This window comes from Misgurnus anguillicaudatus, unplaced genomic scaffold (assembly GCF_027580225.2).
Source record: "Misgurnus anguillicaudatus unplaced genomic scaffold, ASM2758022v2 HiC_scaffold_26, whole genome shotgun sequence".
Taxonomy (NCBI): domain Eukaryota; kingdom Metazoa; phylum Chordata; class Actinopteri; order Cypriniformes; family Cobitidae; genus Misgurnus; species Misgurnus anguillicaudatus.
This window is the reverse complement of record NW_027395276.1, coordinates 3,257,532-3,276,609: the sequence shown is the minus strand read 5'-3', so window position 1 is coordinate 3,276,609 and position 19,078 is coordinate 3,257,532. Positions and strand designations below refer to the sequence as shown.

Sequence of the window (19,078 nt, the reverse complement as noted above, 5' to 3'; positions counted from 1 at the left end):
GTTCTCAAACTTTTTCCGCGTGCTGCCCCCCTTGTGTACGATGCATTCTTTTGCGGCCCCCCCCCCCCCAAATAAAATTTATGACAAAAAACTGTTCTAAAATGTAACATTTTAATTAAGCAAAACATATGAAATTATACAAAGTAGTGCTGTTGGTTAGTAGCCTTATTTTTTTAGGTTTAATTACACAGAATTCATGATAAATGAATGTATTTTATAAAATGTCATAAAACTGGGGCCCCCCTGGCACCATCTCGCGGCCCCCAGTTTGAGAACCACTGGCCTAAGTAACTATTCTCACTTTCTTACTTCTGATGTCTTAAAAAAGTAAATCGTATATTCATCTATAAAAAAAATGGATATGTGCAATGAGCAAGGTTTTTTCAAAGTTTTAATTCACTGCAATTAAATGTACTTTAAATACAACGTTACCAACGACAGTGTGCAGCAGAACAGGCAGACTAGATCAGAGCGCTAACATTAGCTGTTAGCCATGCAGATAATATATCAGTTGACGCTATTTAACAGTATTTACATCACATAACTATAAATATACACTTTTACAGTAATAACAAAGGGACTGTAATAATAAAGACACTTTGAAAATGCGTTTACTGTGGGTAAATTCAGCATATTAATTTGCCCTCAACTTGCATCTCTCATTCGTTTTCACTAGAGTGGGGGACCGGAGAGTTTAAAGCTGAATGCCGCCATCTGAAAAGTTTCGGGGCTTTTGACAAAACATTCGGGGCTTGAGCCCCAGAAGCCACCCCCTCGCTCCGCCCATGACCCCTGTGACGTTGGGGTTAGATGCATGGTTAGGGGTATGGTTTTGTTCTTTTTTTCATGAGAATTGTACGTTTTTGCACGATTAACTTCGTTTGAATTAGCCAACTTGTAAAATATGTATGAAATCTCGTGAGATCAAGCTGGTATAGCTCAATCAAGCATTGCATTAGCATCACTGAAGGTCGTGGGTTCGATCCCAGGGCATGCATAAATGTAAACAACAAACTTGTCTATTGTTTTATGTTTACCTATGTGTGTTAGATAGGGCATTTTGGGATGTGTAACGTACCAAAGAGAAAGAGAGGAAATTAGATAATGTTAAGGTTTGCTTTGAGCATTTAATGTATGAATGTGATGTCGCTTAACTTTATTTTGTAGAGATGGCTCGGCCGATCTCTGTAGCAACACCAAAATCACCAGATACGCTTTCCATTTAAAACACCCCACCTGTCAACCTGTCTGAAATATATCAAGATTGTTTTTAACTAGTCAGCTGACTAATAATTGGCAGTGGGAAAAACCAAATATTTCCTTTCTGAACCGTTTTCTTTGGTACGTTTCTTAAGACATTTGGAAATATTTGATCCTCACATGGATTGTAAAACCTGCTCTGTGGTTTATTCATCTTTCCCTGACTGTTTCCCTTTATGTTGTTTTTTATTTCAGTTTTTTTAAGCAGTTCAATTAAATGAAAATAATTTCCATCTGAAACCTCTCTGTGTAGGAATGCAGTTATTTCTGTGTCTCTCTTCAGTCAGTAGCGCTGACAGGTCAGTCTAGTGCACATACACACAGCCAACACTAATATAGCGACGACTGGAGCCAACACAACTGCCCAGCCAGCACCCTGCCTTTAAATAACACTGAATGAGAGACAGTAATGCAATTGAATGTGTTGGGGGTCTTCCTTGACCCTTCCTTTGGAGTGGCCGCTTATATGAACATTAGAAACTGATACTGTACCTCATCTTACCCTTACAGTCACCTTCTATCTATAAATGCTTATCTTGTTGTGTGTAAGCATTTCTTAAAGGATTACTCCACTTTCATAAAAAATCCTGATAATTTTCTTTCCCCCATATCAGCCAAGATGTTTATGTCTATCTTTGTTCAGGCGAGAAGAAATAAATTTTTTTAAGGGAAAACATTTCAGGATTTTCATTCCATGTCTGAACGCTCCTCTTTCTCCATACTTGTAAACACTGGAGCGGTATTTTAACACACATCATGCTTTTGATGTGATTACATAATATGTAAGGTCATGTGCATTAACTAAAGTTAACAGTTAACCAGTCCCTCCAGAAAAATGCAATAATGCGATTGCATGGTTCAATGCGCAATCAGCCAAAGTCTGCATATTTATGCGGGTGCCACATTTTTTAAATATGCCACACTTTCGCCGCATAAATTGCAGATTTCTGCTCGAAAAATATGCAAGGCTTGCATGATTCCATAATCCCAAAATTTTCGTAGCAAAAAGTCATATATATCTTAGCAGAAAGTTAAAGAAGGTTGCATTTACTGTACACACGATGCAAAAAATGATTTTCAAAAAAAAAAAATCCTAGTATTTTTGTCTTGTTTTCACTAAAAATATCTCAAAACATTTAAATTAAGATGCTTTTTCTTGATGAGCAAAACGACCCAAGAAAATAAGTCTATTTAATATAAAATTTAAGTGATTTTGTGCATGAAACAAGCAAAAAAAAATCTGCCAATGCGGTAAGCAAATAATCTTGAACATTTTTCTTAAACACTAATTTCAAGAAAAATTTGCTTACCCCATTGGCAGATTTTTTGCTGTTTTATGCACAAAATCACTTAAATTTGATATTTTTGGTCTAAAAACTAGACTTATTTTCTTGGGTCGTTTTGCTCATCAAGAAAAAGCATTTTAATTTAAGAATTTTTAGATATTTTTACTGGAAACAAGACAAAAATATTATATTTTTTTTTCTTGAAAATCATTTTTTGCACTGTGGGAAGTGATGTAATTACGTGACGTGAACATCAATGAAAAGCTGCAAACAGTTTTTGCAAGTTCATGCAATTTTGGCAAGGTCCCGCAATTTCATTGCATAAAATTGCATAAATATCCCGCATATTCCATCGCATTTTTTAAGAAAACGTACAGCAAGATCAAGGATTTTTGCCCGCAACAATCACAAAAAATCTCTGCCTTTTTCTGGAAGGACTGAGTTACAACTTTTAATTTAAAAAATGGTTTAGTAAGTGCTGAAATTACTATGAAATAAGATTAATAAATGGGGTAAAAATATTGCTCAACTGTTAACAAATACAACTTTACTGTAATCGTTACCGCTTTTGCATTACATTACAGACTCTTGCTAAGGTTACGGATAAAAGTTTAGATTATTTAGCTATTTAGAGATTTGCCAGATTTACCTAAATTATTTCTTCAACACCAGTATAGATTCAAGTCTTCTTGAGTCTGTCGATTATAGACAGCAAGTAAATGTTTCCCTTTATTTTTTTTTAAGATTATATAATATTGTCTGAATGTGAAATGCATCATGTACAGTAATGCCATCTGTTTCTCTCTCACAGCAGAGAGGAGTTACCTGTCATTTATCTGACAGCAGTGATATATAAACATACAGTCAGCGTGTACTAGAAGCCATAAATAGTCATTTCTCTCTGTCAGCTGACTAACCCAAACACAACCTTCATTCTGTTCCCATCTGTCTCACATTCACTGTCACTTGATTCCTGTCTGCCTCTTTCTCTCTGTCTTTCTGACTGTTCCTGTCTGTCTCAGACTCAACTTTCACTCTATTTCTGTCTAACTTATTTTCTGAGTCTGTCTCTCTGACTTTTCCTGTCTGTCTCCGGCTCACTTTTCCTTCTATTCCTGTCTTCCTCGTTGTCTCTCTGCAGTCTACCCCTCTTACTGTCTGTCAAGCTCTTATTGTGTTTTATGCACGGGGTTGTTGAATGCTTTGTTCTGATTGGTTGAGAAATGTTCCACGGGTATGCATTATTTTTAAATAATCGCACACCTGACCTGTCAAATGTCTTAAAATAACCACCAGAGCAAAGTGTGTGGTCACTGTGGCATAAGCGAAATAATTGACTCAGTGTAATGGCATTCTGCTTCATGCATTACCACCTTGGGTGTGCATTATTTTTATATAATTTAAAGGGCCGGAGTCAATTATTCCTTATGTATTCCTGTCTTCTCCTGTCGTACTGTCAAAGCTTTTCCTGTCTGTCTCTCATTCTCTCCACAGAGCTTAAACACTGAGTGTCAAAAATGGGCATTTAGAATGGTCATAAAAACTTTGCTAAAACTAATATTTCTCCTAAATCCAAATTATCTGAGTATTAATTTCCTGTGTGTTACATTTATCCATGTGTACAATGTGACTGAGATTAAAGAGATTTGTCTGTTTCTCCAAAGTTATTGCACGACATACGAGTCTTCCGAACCAATGGATAACGTAAACTTTTATTGTACAGAAAAGAGCAGCTGATCCCATTTGTGTTCGACTGATGAAAGAAAGTCATAGAGGTTTGAAATAACATGAGAGTAAATTATGACTGAATTTCATTTCTAGGTGAAATATTACAGGAAACATATAAGCAATATTATTTCCCTTTGGGTCTTCACCGGCGAATAATGACTCCGTGACTAATGCACACCTGAACTATGCTGGCACAATAATATAGAGATGATCATATAAACATCCCTACAAACTTCAGCATTTGTTTCTTTCTTCACTGTTGTCTCTTTCTGTCTGTAGTGTAGTGTCTGGAGGGTCGGACCTATTAACTCTGAGTATATGAGCTGCAACGGAAATAAGCATGGATTATGATGCGATGTGTGCTCCGATCCAGATAATAAAGGTCCATCCCACAGGAATGTGAAAATATTCAGAGGTTTATTAAATGAAAACAGACTGAGGCTTTGGAAGAGCTACTGCAGAAGATTCAGTGTGTACAGTATGATTGTCTTTGTGTTCGGTTATCACTCAATGATATGCAGATGATAAATAATGTACAGGAGGAAAGAGATCTGTCCGGCTTAATACAGACTCATTTAGACCTGATAGAGGCTTTGTGGATAAAGATAGTAAAAATTATATGAATTATATATTAGCCTGACCAAGGTATACTGTATATACTATATGAAGATCCTTATCTATCTGTCTGTCTGTCCGTCCGTGTCTGTCTATCTATCTACATAATCTGTCTGTCGGTCAATCTATGTACATAATCTGTCTATATAATCTGTCTGTCTGTCTAATCTGTCTAGTCTGTCTATCTGTTTATCTATCTATCTAATCTGTCTGTCCGTCCGTCCGTGTCTGTCTATCTATCTACATAATCTGTCTGTCAGTCGATCTATCTACATAATCTGTCTATATAATCTGTCTGTCTGTCTGTCGGTCTGTCTAATCTATCTAGTCTGTCTGTCTGTCTGTCTATCTATATATCTATATAATCCGTCTGTCTGTTTATCTATCTATACAATCCGTCTGTCTGTCTGTCTAATCTATCTATCTATATAATCTGTCTATCTGTTTATCTATCTATCTAATCTGTCTGTCCGTCCGTCCGTGTCTGTCTATCTATCTACATAAACTGTCTGTCGGTCGATCTATCTACATAATCTGTCTATATAATCTGTCTGTCTGTCTGTCTGTCGGTCTGTCTAATCTATCTAGTCTGTCTGTCTGTCTGTCTATCTATATAATCCGTCTGTCTGTTTATCTATCTATATAATCCGTCTGTCTGTCTGTCTGTCTAATCTATCTATCTATATAATCCGTCTGTCTGTTTATCTATCTATATAATCCGTCTATCTATCTGTCTAATCTATCTATCTATATAATCCGTCTGTCTGTTTATCTATCTATATAATCCGTCTGTCTGTCTGTCTAATCTATCTATCTCCATCTGTCTAATCTATCTATTTATATAATCCATCTGTCTGTTTATCTATCTATATAATCCATCTGTCTGTCTGTCTAATCTATCTATCTATATAATCCGTCTGTCTGTTTATCTATCTATATAATCCGTCTATCTGTCTGTCTAATCTATCTATCTATATAATCCGTCTGTCTGTTTATCTATCTATATAATCCGTCTGTCTGTCTGTCTACATAATCTGTCTATATAATATGTCTGTCGGTCGATCTATCTACATAATCTGTTTATATAATCTGTCTGTCTGTCTGTCTGTCTGTCTGTCTGTCTGTCTATCTATCTATCTATCTATCTATCTATCTATCTATCTATCTATCTATCTATCTATCTATCTATCTATCTATCTATCTATCTATCTATCTATCTATCTATCTATCTATCTATCTATCTATCTGTTTATCTATTTAGTCTGTCTGTCGATCTGTCTGTCGGTCTGTCCGTCCGTCCGTGTCTGTCTATCGATCTACATAATCTGTCTATATAATCTGTCTGTCGGTCGATCTATCTACATAATCTGTCTATATAATATGTCGGTCTGTCTAATCTATCTAGTCTGTCTGTCTGTCTATCTATTTATCTATCTATATAATCCATCTGTCTGTCTGTCTAATCTATGTATCTATATAATCCGTCTGTCTGTCTATCTACATAATCTGTCTATATAATCTGTCTGTCGGTCGATCTATCTACATAATCTGTTTATATAATCTGTCTGTCTGTCTGTCTGTCTGTCTGTCTATCTATCTATCTATCTATCTATCTATCTATCTATCTATCTATCTATCTATCTATCTATCTAATCTGTATGTCTGTCTGTCTGTCTGTCTGTCTGTCTGTCTGTCTATCTATCTAGCTATCTATATAATCCTGTCTGTCTGTCTGTCTGTCTGTCTGTCTGTCTGTCTGTCTGTCTATCTATCTATCTATCTATATAATCGAAACATCACTCTTACTCAAATCATTCTTTTTTTAAGTAAATTTTGATGAAAATGTCCAAAACAAGGCATGTGCATTATTTGTGTGATTCCTGTAGATACAAAAATGTTTGTCTGAACTGTTGTAGGGTGTCTACATGCACAAATAATTTTTAAATTCTTTTATTGTCTACTGTACCTCAAATCGCTTGAAATGATCTTTTCCTATTGAACACAAAAAGAGTTATTATCAAAATGTCAAAACTGCTCTTCACCATCAAACCCACTGCGATTATGGCTACTAGGGTCAGATGCAATTTTATTAAATCAGCTAAAATAAAACAAACAAGCTTCTGCTCAGCATGAAAACAGGAAGAAAGAGATACAAAAGATATATGTGATAAAGTTGAGCAGAAAAGAGAGAGAAGCGTGAAACTTAGAAAAGGAAACAGTGTTTACAGTTTTTCTCGGTGGCTTTGGTGCATTTCTCACATCACTATTTACATTTGCACCACAGTTAATGCAGGTCTCAAAACAATTAGTACAAACTGCATAATCTGCAAAAGCAAGTCACTTGCTCAAAAGGGATAGCTCATTCCTCAAAAGCAGGTATTCATGTCAATGAAAGTGTCAGTGTTATCAGGGCCGGTTCTACATATTTGGAGGCCCTATAGGCAAAATTTATGTTGGCGGCCCCTTGCACCCCTCTAATTTTTTAAAATAATGTGAGATAGTGTTAAAGTGTTTTCCTACTCTAATCATTTAAGTACTACAGTTCCCCTTCGAGGGAACTCGAGCTGCGTCGCCGAAGCTACGCTATGGGAACGCCCTCTGCGTGATTGCGTCTGAAGCACGTATGTCAAATCAGTCCAATGGTCAAGTGACACGTCATAGGCGGGTGACGTGGGAACCAGGAAGCTATAAAAAGAGCACCCAACAAGCCAACTTCAGCTCTTTGTGCCTCAGCAAGCGAGTGTGTGTTATTATCATGTCTAAGCAAAGTTTTAAGGAGTGTGCTTCCCCGTGTCCTCGTTTCATTACGAGCGAGGACTCGCATCGTCTTTGTGTTATGTGCCTCGGGGCACAACACGCACGATCATCTCTTGAGAGGGGTGGTTGTGCACATTGTGAAAGGATGCCGCTCCGTACGTTGCGCTCGCGGCTCGCTCTCTTCGAGGAGGGTGGTGAGCCGCGTGTTCCCCACGGTTCTGGCCCCGCTGCTGCCGAGGCAGGGCGGAAGCTGCGATCGTGGGGATCACAACTAGATCTCGCGGACGAGCTTGAGACGGGTCTTCCCCTTTCTCAGCCTTCTCCCGCGGGATCTAGTGCCCCGTCTCTGGATTCGGAAGCCCGCGCTGCGGTTTCTTCCGCCCAGGGCGGGAGCCCAGATTTGCATTTATCGTCGTCCGAGGAAGTCGATATTATGTCTGTAGACGTGGTGGACGCTGAGGAGCCCTCTCATTCGTCCCCCGCGTTCGATGATTTATTGGAGGTTGTCACTAATGCTGTGGCTCGCTTAAAGTTAGACTGGCCGGCGGAGACACAGAGCGCTCGTCCTCAGAGCATGTTAGACGAGCGTTTTTTAAAGCAAAAATCTCAACCTTCGCGGCGCAACATGCCTTTTTTCCCTGATCTCCACAGCGAGCTGTCGAGATCATGGAAAGCCCCGTATTCGGCCCGTGTTCATACCCCTCACGCCACCATGTATTCCAACATTGTGGGGATGGGTGAGCACGGGTATTTAACGATGCCCCGGGTGGAGCAGACGCTTGCGAGCTATCTCTCCCCCGCCGCGGCGTCATCTTTAAAATCGCCTTCGCTTCCCACGAAACCGGTTAGGTTGACTTCATCTTTAGTGGGTAAAGCGTATAAGTCTGCAGGGCAGGCTGGGGCTTCACTGCATACCCTAGCTGTCTTACAGGCGTACCAAGCGGAACTACTTAAAGATTTGGATACCGAGGCGGGGGGTACGTCTGATGTTTTTAAAGAGCTTCGTCGAGTCACTGATGTGTCACTCAGGGCCATTAAAGAAACTGCGAAAGCCGTGGGTAGATCGATGGGAGCTCTCGTAGCCACGGAACGCCATTTATGGCTTAATCTTTCTGAGCTTAAATCCTCAGATAGGGCATTCCTTTTAGACGCGCCCGTTGCGCCCTCCGGTCTCTTTGGCGATGCCGTTAATACTGTCGTCGAGAGATTTGCGGAGGCTCGTAAGCAGTCGGCGGCGTTCGAACGCTATCTCCCCCGCCGTGCTTTTGATTCTAGGGCTGCTGGGCGGGAGCAGCCATCTTATAGAGCATCGCAGAAGCGTAGTGTTGCCACTCGTGGTCCCCCTCAAAAGAACTGGGGTTCGGGCGGTCGTACTCAGACATCTTCTAAACAGAAACCAGACCTGAGGGCTGTTATTATGGCGAGGAAGGCGTCGGCTAAAAAGAAGTCCTGAGGGACGTAGTGTCATGTTTCCGAGGGCAGCCCCCAATCGGGGAGAGCCGGCAGTCACCTCACAACACGGTGCCCGTCTCTCCTCGATGCCCTCGGGATGTCAGTGTGTTAACCCCGCCGCAGTGTGTGTTTCGGGGCACAGCGGCTTCATATTCTTGTGTGCCTCGTGCGCGGGGCACGCAACACCTCTCTACGAGGAGGGAGGCATTAATATCACCCAGGTTGAACCCTGCCAGTTTGGTTCAGGGCACCGGGAAAAGTTTAAGCAGTACACAAAAAGCCAGTCTCGAGAGGCTGGTACCCCTTATAGAAAATTTGGCAGCGTGGAAACTCCTGCCAAACGTGTCTCAGTGGGTTCTGCAAATAATAGAAAAGGGCTACAAAATTCAGTTTTGCAACCAGCCACCCCAATTCAACGGCGTGTTATCTACCATAGTGGGTGCTGGGCAGACTCTAACAATGGAACAAGAAGTAGAAACTCTCTTGTGCAAGGAAGCCATAGAATGTGTTCCTCCTCACAACAGGGAGTCAGGGTATTACAGCCGCTATTTCATAGTTCCAAAGAAAGACGGGGGGTTGCGTCCGATTTTAGATCTACGTCATCTGAACCGGTCTGTTGCAAAACTAAAGTTCAAGATGTTAACTATAAAGCAGATCGTCACACAAATCAGATCCGAGGACTGGTTTGTGACGATAGATCTAAAAGACGCGTATTTTCACATATCTATCCTCCCGCAACACAGGAGATTCCTGAGGTTCGCCTTCGGGGGCGTGGCTTACCAATATCGGGTTCTCCCTTTCGGTCTATCTCTGTCACCCCGTACATTTACAAAGTGCATGGATGCAGCGCTGGCTCCATTACGACTCCGGGGCATCCGTGTCTTAAACTACATAGACGATTGGCTAATTTTAGCCCAATCAGAGAGTATGGCAGCGCAGCATCGAGATGCTGTGCTGACCCACATGAGAGAACTGGGGTTAAGGCTAAATGCAAAGAAAAGCATGCTCTCTCCAGTACAGAGGACAGCTTTTCTTGGCGTTATATGGGATTCAACAACAATGCAGGCACATCTGTCCCCTGCTCGTGTGGAATCCATTCTTTTGGCTGTAGGCAGAGTGAAGTTAGGCCAGTCACACACTGTAAAACAATTTCAGAGGTTGTTGGGGCTCATGGCAGCAGCGTCCAATGTGATACCCCTTGGGCTGCTTCACATGAGACCGCTACAGTGGTGGCTCAAAACCAAAGGGTTTTCCCCGAGGGGCAACCCGTTCCGTCTGATCAAGGTCACGCGCAGATGTCTTCGTGCCTTAGATCTTTGGAAGAGACCATGGTTTCTCTCCCAAGGTCTGATGTTGGGGGCTCAGTACCGTCGAGTTACACTGACAACGGATGCTTCCCTCACAGGCTGGGGAGCAACTATGGGGAGCCATCTGGCTCATGGATTATGGGGGGCCAGACAGCTCAGCTGGCATATAAATTGCCTAGAGATGATGGCAGTGTTTTATGCCCTGAGATGTTTCATCCCTCACCTGCGGGGCCATCACGTGTTAGTCCGGACAGACAACACGTCGGTAGTCGCGTACATCAACCACCAGGGGGGTTTGCGTTCACGCCCTTTGTACAAATTGGCGCGGCATATCCTTCTGTGGACACAGGGGAAGTTGCTGTCCCTCAGAGCAGTATACATTCCCGGGTGTCTGAATCGGGGAGCAGACGTCCTGTCGAGACAGGGGCTGAGGCCCGGGGAGTGGAGGCTCCACCCTCAGGTGGTGGAGTCCATCTGGACGAGATTTTACCAGGCGGAAGTGGATCTGTTTGCGTCCAGAGAGACGACACACTGTCCGCTATGGTTTTCTCTCACACATCCAGCACCGCTGGGACTGGATGCCATGGTTCAGCCATGGCCGAGGCTACGGCTGTACGCTTTTCCCCCGATCGCTCTGCTCCCGGGAGTTCTGGAGAGGGTTCGTCGCAACAACGTCCGCTTGTTGTTGGTAGCCCCATTCTGGCCGAACCGAATATGGTTCTCGGACCTGGTGTCCCTCCTCGACGGCTCACCTTGGGAAATACCCGTCAGGAGGGATCTTCTCTCTCTGGCGGGTGGCTCGATTCTTCACCCCCGCCCAGAGTTATGGAAACTGTGGGTCTGGCCTCTGAGGGGGCCAGACTCATAGAATCTGGTCTCTCAGCTGAGGCTGCTGAGACCATTCTTCACTCCAGAGCTCCCTCCACGAGGAAGCTTTATGCCTTTAAATGGAGAGTTTTTACTTCCTGGTGCAGCAAACACCTGCATGACCCTGTGAACTGCCCAATTGGTACAGTCTTGGAGTTTCTGCAGGAAAAGTTCACCGCAGGGTTATCTCCTTCTACACTGAAGGTGTATGTGGCGGCCATCTCGGCTTACCATGTTCCTTTGGTTGGGCAATCCTTTGGGAGAGACCCGCTGGTGGTTCGCTTCCTTCGTGGCACTCGGAGGCTGAGGCCTGTAGTCCGACCCAGGGTCCCAGCTTGGGACCTGGCCGTTGTGCTGGAAGGTCTGTCCATGGCTCCGTTTGAGCCCATTGAGACCGTTCCAGTCAAGTTTGTGGCACTTAAGACAGTACTTCTGTTGGCAGTCACTTCTCTGAGGAGAGTGGGTGACCTTCAGGCCCTGTCGGTTTCCCCTACGTGCCTTGAATTCGCACCGGGGATGGTTAAGGCTTTCTTGTACCCAAGGCCCGGCTATGTGCCTAAGGTACCGACTAATGTGCCACGACCTGTCGTACTTCAGGCCCTCTGTCCTCCCCCATTTAGGGATAGGAATCAGGAAAAGCTTAACTTGGTGTGTCCAGTGCGAGCACTGGACGCCTATGTTCACAGATCTTCTTTGTGGAGGAGGTCTGAGCAACTGTTTGTGTGCTTTGGCTCGCCCAAGAAAGGCCTGCCGGCGACCAAGCAGACACTCAGTAAGTGGATAGTTGAGACTATCTCTCTGGCTTATGAGACCACTGGACGGCCTTCACCTATCGCCGTCAGGGCTCATTCTACCCGGGGTATGGCAGCCTCTAAGGCCTTGTGGCTAGGGGCTTCAATGCAGGATGTCTGTGATGCGGCAGGCTGGTCCTCTCCGCTCACATTCGTTCGGTTTTACGAGTTAGATGTTGGTGCTACGCCTGGAGCCCAGGTGCTCATGTCTTAAGCTGTGCGCGTTTTTACACACAGACAGGCATTTGGTAGTATGGTGTTTTGGTACATCGTTCCCATAGCGTAGCTTCGGCGACGCAGCTCGAGTTCCCTCGAAGGGGAACGTCTCGGGTTACGAATGTAACCATTGTTCCCCGAGAAGGGAACGAGACGCTGCGTCTCCCTGCCATACTCCCTGCATCCCTGTCTCGCCTTGCTTCGGCACAATTTAGCTGAAGTTGGCTTGTTGGGTGCTCTTTTTATAGCTTCCTGGTTCCCACGTCACCCGCCTATGACGTGTCACTTGACCATTGGACTGATTTGACATACGTGCTTCAGACGCAATCACGCAGAGGGCGTTCCCATAGCGTAGCTTCGGCGACGCAGCGTCTCGTTCCCTTCTCGGGGAACAATGGTTACATTCGTAACCCGAGACGTTATCAAACCTGTTTTTAGCCCATTACTTTTCTTTTTTTATCAAGTTAGCCAATGGATTCAATTTATGTTAAAATTTAATACGAAATTATGCAAAACCACCTGTGTTAAACATTTTAAGGCAGGTTAAATTTGGTGGATGCAGTAATTTATTTTCAAAACCACAGTTTTTGAAATAATCCCCAAAAACCCCACCGTTTTGCTTTCTCCAAAGAGTAAAATTAAAAAAGGCATCACTCCCTAATCCTAAAAAAACTACAGATGCACAAATAGACATTACTTCAATAAATCCGCATCAGTATCTTTTATTGTTTTTTATTTGTATTTTAGCTGGGTATAAACAGGATTACCCCTCTTACTGAACCAGTATACCTATATAAATATACCTTATAAATACCTTAAATATTCATACAAATCAGCTGCTACTGGAAGTTAAACAGACAAACTTCTAAGCAGAATAATTCAATTGTTGGAATACTTTCCAAGAAATATGCATAATTTTTTATGATTTGAAAACTAAAATAAAGTGTAGAGGACTTAAAAGATAAATAGACAGTTTAGGTACTTTAATAACTCCAGTTTTGTTTGCTGTTTGACTTTAAATACAAACTTTTTTAATAATGTGACTATTTTGATAATGTGAGCTCCCCACACGATGCTATCATGCACAAAGTGTCATTCAAAGTGTCTGCATTGCTCACCTTTGATCTGTTCTGAAATGACGTTGATACACAGGACAGAGCCAAGTTTATTTTTCTTTGTTTAGATGAACAAGTTAAATGGCTTTGTCATGTTTTCATTATGACAGTTTACTCTATAAATGTTTCCAATGCAAAAAACACTACCTTGGTGACACTACCTGAAAATGCTCAAGACAGTACTATATACTATTTGCGCAGCTATTTGAAAAATACAGTAAAGTTACACATTACTGTATTTAGTGAGGTAAGGGGTTGTGTACACCAAAACTTTTAAACGCGGCTGAAAACGCCTGGACAATGCCGAATGACAGCTTTTTTTCAGCTGAGTGCCAGCTTTCTTCAGCTAAGCGCTTTGATAGCTCTGATATGTCAGCTGTGAGACGGTTGGTTGCTGTGATACTTGTCCCGCCCCTCCTCCACTGTGATTGGACGGCTGCGTGAGAACTGACATTGACGAGCAGAGCTTTTCATCCAAAGTTGAACATTTTTCAACTCTCAGCGCTGAGAGCGGAAAAAACGCTGGGCGCCGGTTTTCAGCGCGGTAGAAAAGCGCTAGCTGCTGGCTTATTTGAAAAACGCTGAGCTTCCATTGGAAACAATTGAAAACATCCGCCGGCCGCGAGCGTAAAAGTTTTGGTGTGCACAACCCCTAACTCAGTACAAGACACTGAATATGTATGTTTCACATTTTACTGCATATGCTCCTTGCGATTCTAATTTGTTCACAACATTGTGCAAAAGAAAAAGTACACCCTTATTTACAAAAAAATACAGTTTATCTTGATTGCTTTGACGCAGCCGTCAACTTAAACTCCACATTTTCACACAGGCCTGAACAGTGGCACTTGTGGTCAAAATGACACATTTTGTTTGCAAAAGACTCTAACCGCGGCAAAACATTTTAAATATGCAAAGACAAATATCCATTGGCAGATTTTTTTTGCTTGTTTTATGCACAAAATCACTTAAATTTGCTATTTTGTTCTAAAAACTAGATTTATTTTGCTTATCATATTGCTTATCAAGAAAAAGCATCTTAATTTAAGATTTTTTTTTTACTGAAAACAAGACATAAATACTAATATTTTTTTTTTCTTAAAAATCATTTTTTGCAGTGTTAGCAAATGATAATGTTATAAAACAGAGAGGTGTATGAAAGCAATTTATGCATGTCCAAAAGCATTTTGTTCGAAGGAATGAGAAACTGCTAATTTGATGTGCACAAATGACTAAATGTTGTGGTGGTTGAACTAACTGTTGTGCAAATGTAAATAGTGATGCAAGAAATGCACCAAAGTGACTAAGAAAAACTGTAATATACATGACAACTTACTGATTCTTTATCAGTATTCAAAACCATTTGATGTAAACTCAGGCATTTTAAAAGTGTGTAGGTGTGGGGGGTACTCTCAGGTGATGTGACCCTTAAAGGCCAAAAAATATGTATGTTACAAAGTAAATACATTCATACTCGTATAATAAATTCTATATAGATGGTTTAACCGTATCCACACGCATTGTCATGATTACGCACCTGGCCCGAAGTCAACTTATGTGCTTGTTTATCTGTCTGGCTTGTGACTAAAGGGACAAATACGTTGTCGATAAATACAAATGTTTTGGTTTCCTAAGGACGTGGGAAGACGGCGCGCATGGATCCCAGCTGTGCGAAGAGAGGTTTGGCAATAATTCAAGGATCTGAAACTAACATTGTAAACATTCATTTTATACACTATAGCATTAGCTCAGTGTAGTAGTTGATACGCTTTACAGTAGCTATGATTTAAACTAGGTAATTTACTGGTTAGTTATTTGGCTTGTTATCAGAAATAATAGGGGGTCTCTAGAGTTGTTATCAATTCGTTGCGAAAGTCTACCGAAAGTTTATGCTTGTGCCACTGAAACCATACAGTATAGGATACCAATTGGTGTTTTATAAGTTTTGGAATTATCCCATGATAGCTTAGGAAGCAAGAAAGCTTACCCAATTTTTTATGTATGATATCATACTCAAATTGCAAGACTTGGGACTTTTACACCTCTGTGGACATCTATTCTTTATCTTTATGACTATGCCTTAATGAGTTGCATTGTCTTTTCTTGCGTAACTCACATCCAATGTAGACGCGGTGTTAAGTCAAATAACGTAATATCCAATCGTGACATAATACATACTTACAATGTGTTTGAAAGAAGGACGTAATTGCTTTTTCAGGGCTTCATTTAACATAGTCTCCCTTAGCCAGACCTTCCTACTGAACCATGGCCACTTTAAATGGCCAAGGACCTCCCAAGAGGCCATGTGACTGACACAAAAAGCAACCAATCACGTTTCGCTTTGTGCACCGTCATGTTAAGGGTCATTCATGACGCAAACACGTTACAATGCCTTGCCCACTTTTAAAAATGCAGCGTTTATTCATTCTTGATGAAGCATATTTTTACCAATGTAAAAACATAAAAGCTTTCTTCTTCCATCAGGCGGCTTTGTGTTGTTTCTGGGCAGAATGTTAAAGATCGCGACACCCACATCTCCAGTAAATCCTGTATAATTAAACCAATCAATGGACGACTTTGAAATCTGCTGTTTCCAGAAAAATGTTTAACCAACCTGATCTCTTGAATTTCCGTGGTATAGTCACGGAATATTTTGCTCATTTATCCGTGTCATTGTCACGGATCTCCACATTTATCCGTGGCAGTACCACTGACTTTCTTTTCCGTGTCATTGTCACGGATTGGTTTTGTCCAATTTTCTTACCATTGTCGCTTCGGTTTAGGGTTATGTTTACATAAAATGGCATCCCTACCCAAACCCAACTCTAACCCTAACGCAAGGCAACAATGGTTTAAAAATCTGAAAATAAATCCGAAAAAATAGTATAAACCAATACTTAAAGTGACATCCTAACGCAAACACCAAATCTAACCCTAAACCGAAGCGACAATGGTTTGAAAATAGGAAAAAGCAGTATAACCAATCCGTGACAATGACACGGAAAAGAAAGTCTGTAGTAGTGCCACGGAAAAATGCAGAGATCCGTGACAATGACACGGATAAATGAGCAAAATATTCCTTGACTATACCACATAACTTTGTGATATCATGTTGGTTTAACAGGTCCCCAAACCGACAAAGAAATAAAAGAATTCATGAGAGCAACAGGAGATTTGAAGCTCATGATGACTCGTCTTATAACATTCACTTGTGATTGGCTGAATTTTACTTTGCTCAACTTTAAGTAAGAAACCAGAGGACACGGGCGGACACTTTGGCAAGTGCTGGGAAAAAAATCAGCTTTTTCTAAAAGCACAGGCGTAGCAGGCGTTGTCCTTGTGTAAATGTATTTGATAAATAACTGTAAAGTGCTTCTGAGCATCTTTATCGTTTCTATCATATAGTCACATATTTTACAGATGGAGTAATCCCAAAACAATTCATGAATTCATTTTACACATTAACTCGCTTCCTTTGCTATCAAAGAGGTCTTGAACGAGCCTTCTGTCTCTATCTATGGCTCTATTTTTATCACCAACTAAATATAAATCAATGTTTGATATTCACTCTTTAGTCTTTCTTCTATGATATGTCTTTGAAGGTCTGAATCATCTGTATTTCGGTTCAAAAAGCATCAGATATCAGTTCTGTGATCTGTATGGAGTTTGGTAAATTTTCCCAGTTCTCCCAGTACAAAAGAGCCCATTAAACCCAACTGAATGGTGAGCGTGTACACAGAGTTGTGTAGAATTGAGAGAAAGAGATCTTTCATAGGAGAAACACAGCTTCTCTCTCTCTTTCTTTCTTTCATTTTGTTTTGCTTTCTTTCTAACTCATCTTCCTATGATCTTTCTCCATTGAGTTGATGTTTGAAATGAAGTGAAAATGCTAGCACAAAACACGAGAGACTGTCTGAAGAAGATAGATTGAGTTAGTTATTTAGGTAGGTTGGACAAACAATAATCCATTGTCTTATAAACTGGATGGATGCATGTGTTTGTTGTGCATGTGCATTGTGTGAGTTGGGGGTCCTATTGATCCAATGTGTTAAAAATGCAGGGCCACAAAAGCCAAAACAACCCTAAGGGCGAGGGACGCCCTTCAATCAATACTAAAAAAGCTCTTGCGCCTGAAGAACATCCTTACACACTATCAGTCAATAACCAACAAAGTTTATTCTTACATTAAAAGACAAATCATATTTGCACTACCAAAGACTTAAAATTGCATCATAGGGGGGCAATTGTATGAAGACAGCTTTCATGGTGTGCTGAAGTTTACATTCATGCATTTGGCAGATGCTTTTATCCAAAGTCATTACAAGGTATATGTTTAGATGAGTATGTGTGTTCCCTGGGTTCAATGACCTTTGTGATGCTGACGCTGAGCCATACAGGAGCTTTAAAGTCTTGATGTGGCTGTGTTTCAGTGTGCCATGTGTCTTTGTGCCATTTCACTCTTTAAACCCATCTTTAATGCATTCCCCTTCAGACAGCCAGGCTTTTGTTTTACAGAGATCATTAGCTTGTGGCAGACTTTTGCTCAATCTTTCCTGCAGCATGTTGGTTTCTGTGGTTGATTTATCTTAAGTGCGAGTTGCCTGGCTATGATGCAGAGAGAGAATTTTTCCCATGAAGCCCTTTTCCTTTTGATTAAGAACAAACGGCCTCAACGGCTAACGCGCCAGTATGTGACACTTCATTTTAATGCTTTGACAGACTTCCTTTTCCAGGGTTTAGATTTAACGTATTTAAATTGTCTACTGAGCTTGGCAGAGCGTTTAGTAAAGTCATATCAAAGAGTTTTGGAGTGTTAAACGAATAGTCCACTTTAATAAAAACAATTCTGATAATTTACTCACCCCCATGTCATCCAAGATGTTTATGTCTTTCTATGTTTTTAAAGGGAAAACATTCCAGGATTTTTCTCCATATAGTGAACTTTAGTGGACCGCAACAGTTTACAGTTTCAACACAGTTTCAAAGGATTTAAATGATCCCAACCAAGGCATAAGGGTCTTATCTAGTGAATCCATCATAATTTCCCCCAAAATAAATCGGTGTACTTTTAAACCACAACCACTAGCCGTGCAATGCGTCAGCATGACCTTACGTATTACATTATCTCTTTGAAAGGTATTATGCGTTAAATATGTGAAACTACTGCTTCAGTGTTTACAAGTGTGGAGAAAGAGGAGCATTCAGATGTTGTCGTATGTAACCTTTCGACATGATTACGTAATATGTGAGGTCTATTAAAATCTGTTGACAGGAGCGTTTAAGTATCCACGTAGGATCTTTTCAAATGTTTTAGGGCAGTGTTTCTTAAATCTCACTTTGTTTACAGCCTATCGTAGGTTTTTTAGCCTCAAGATCCTACATTGTGGTCCATTTAAGCTGGGATATATATGTATGTATAGCACTTATTAGAGGTCAATTGGACATTATTGTGTATGACATTGTAAAAGATTAGTAGACAGCAAAATTTGTGGCATATTTTTTACTGAAATGTCAAATTAAGTTACTCATAATTCAACTTATTACACGGCTCTCTGGAATGCTTGATTCTGATTGGTCAGTTGAGACATTTGCAGGTTCGTTCTTTTCAAATAATAACCGCTCCAAAGTAATAACGCATAGCCGGTGCTACTTGTATGTTTTAAATCCCTCCGCGCCAACAAAGA

The 19,078-nt window shown here is 41.1% G+C and overlaps 1 protein-coding gene across 1 annotated transcript; it reads left to right on the top strand.

Moving 5' to 3' along the window:
- Positions 1–7,791: 7,791 nt before the first annotated feature.
- On the top strand, positions 7,792–11,520 carry LOC141362368 (uncharacterized). The gene is made up of 2 exons (XM_073864352.1): positions 7,792–9,004; positions 9,091–11,520. Exons 1-2 carry the CDS (start codon positions 7,792–7,794, stop codon positions 11,271–11,273), a joined length of 3,396 nt encoding a protein of 1,131 aa, XP_073720453.1. The 3' UTR covers positions 11,274–11,520.
- Positions 11,521–19,078: the final 7,558 nt, after the last annotated feature.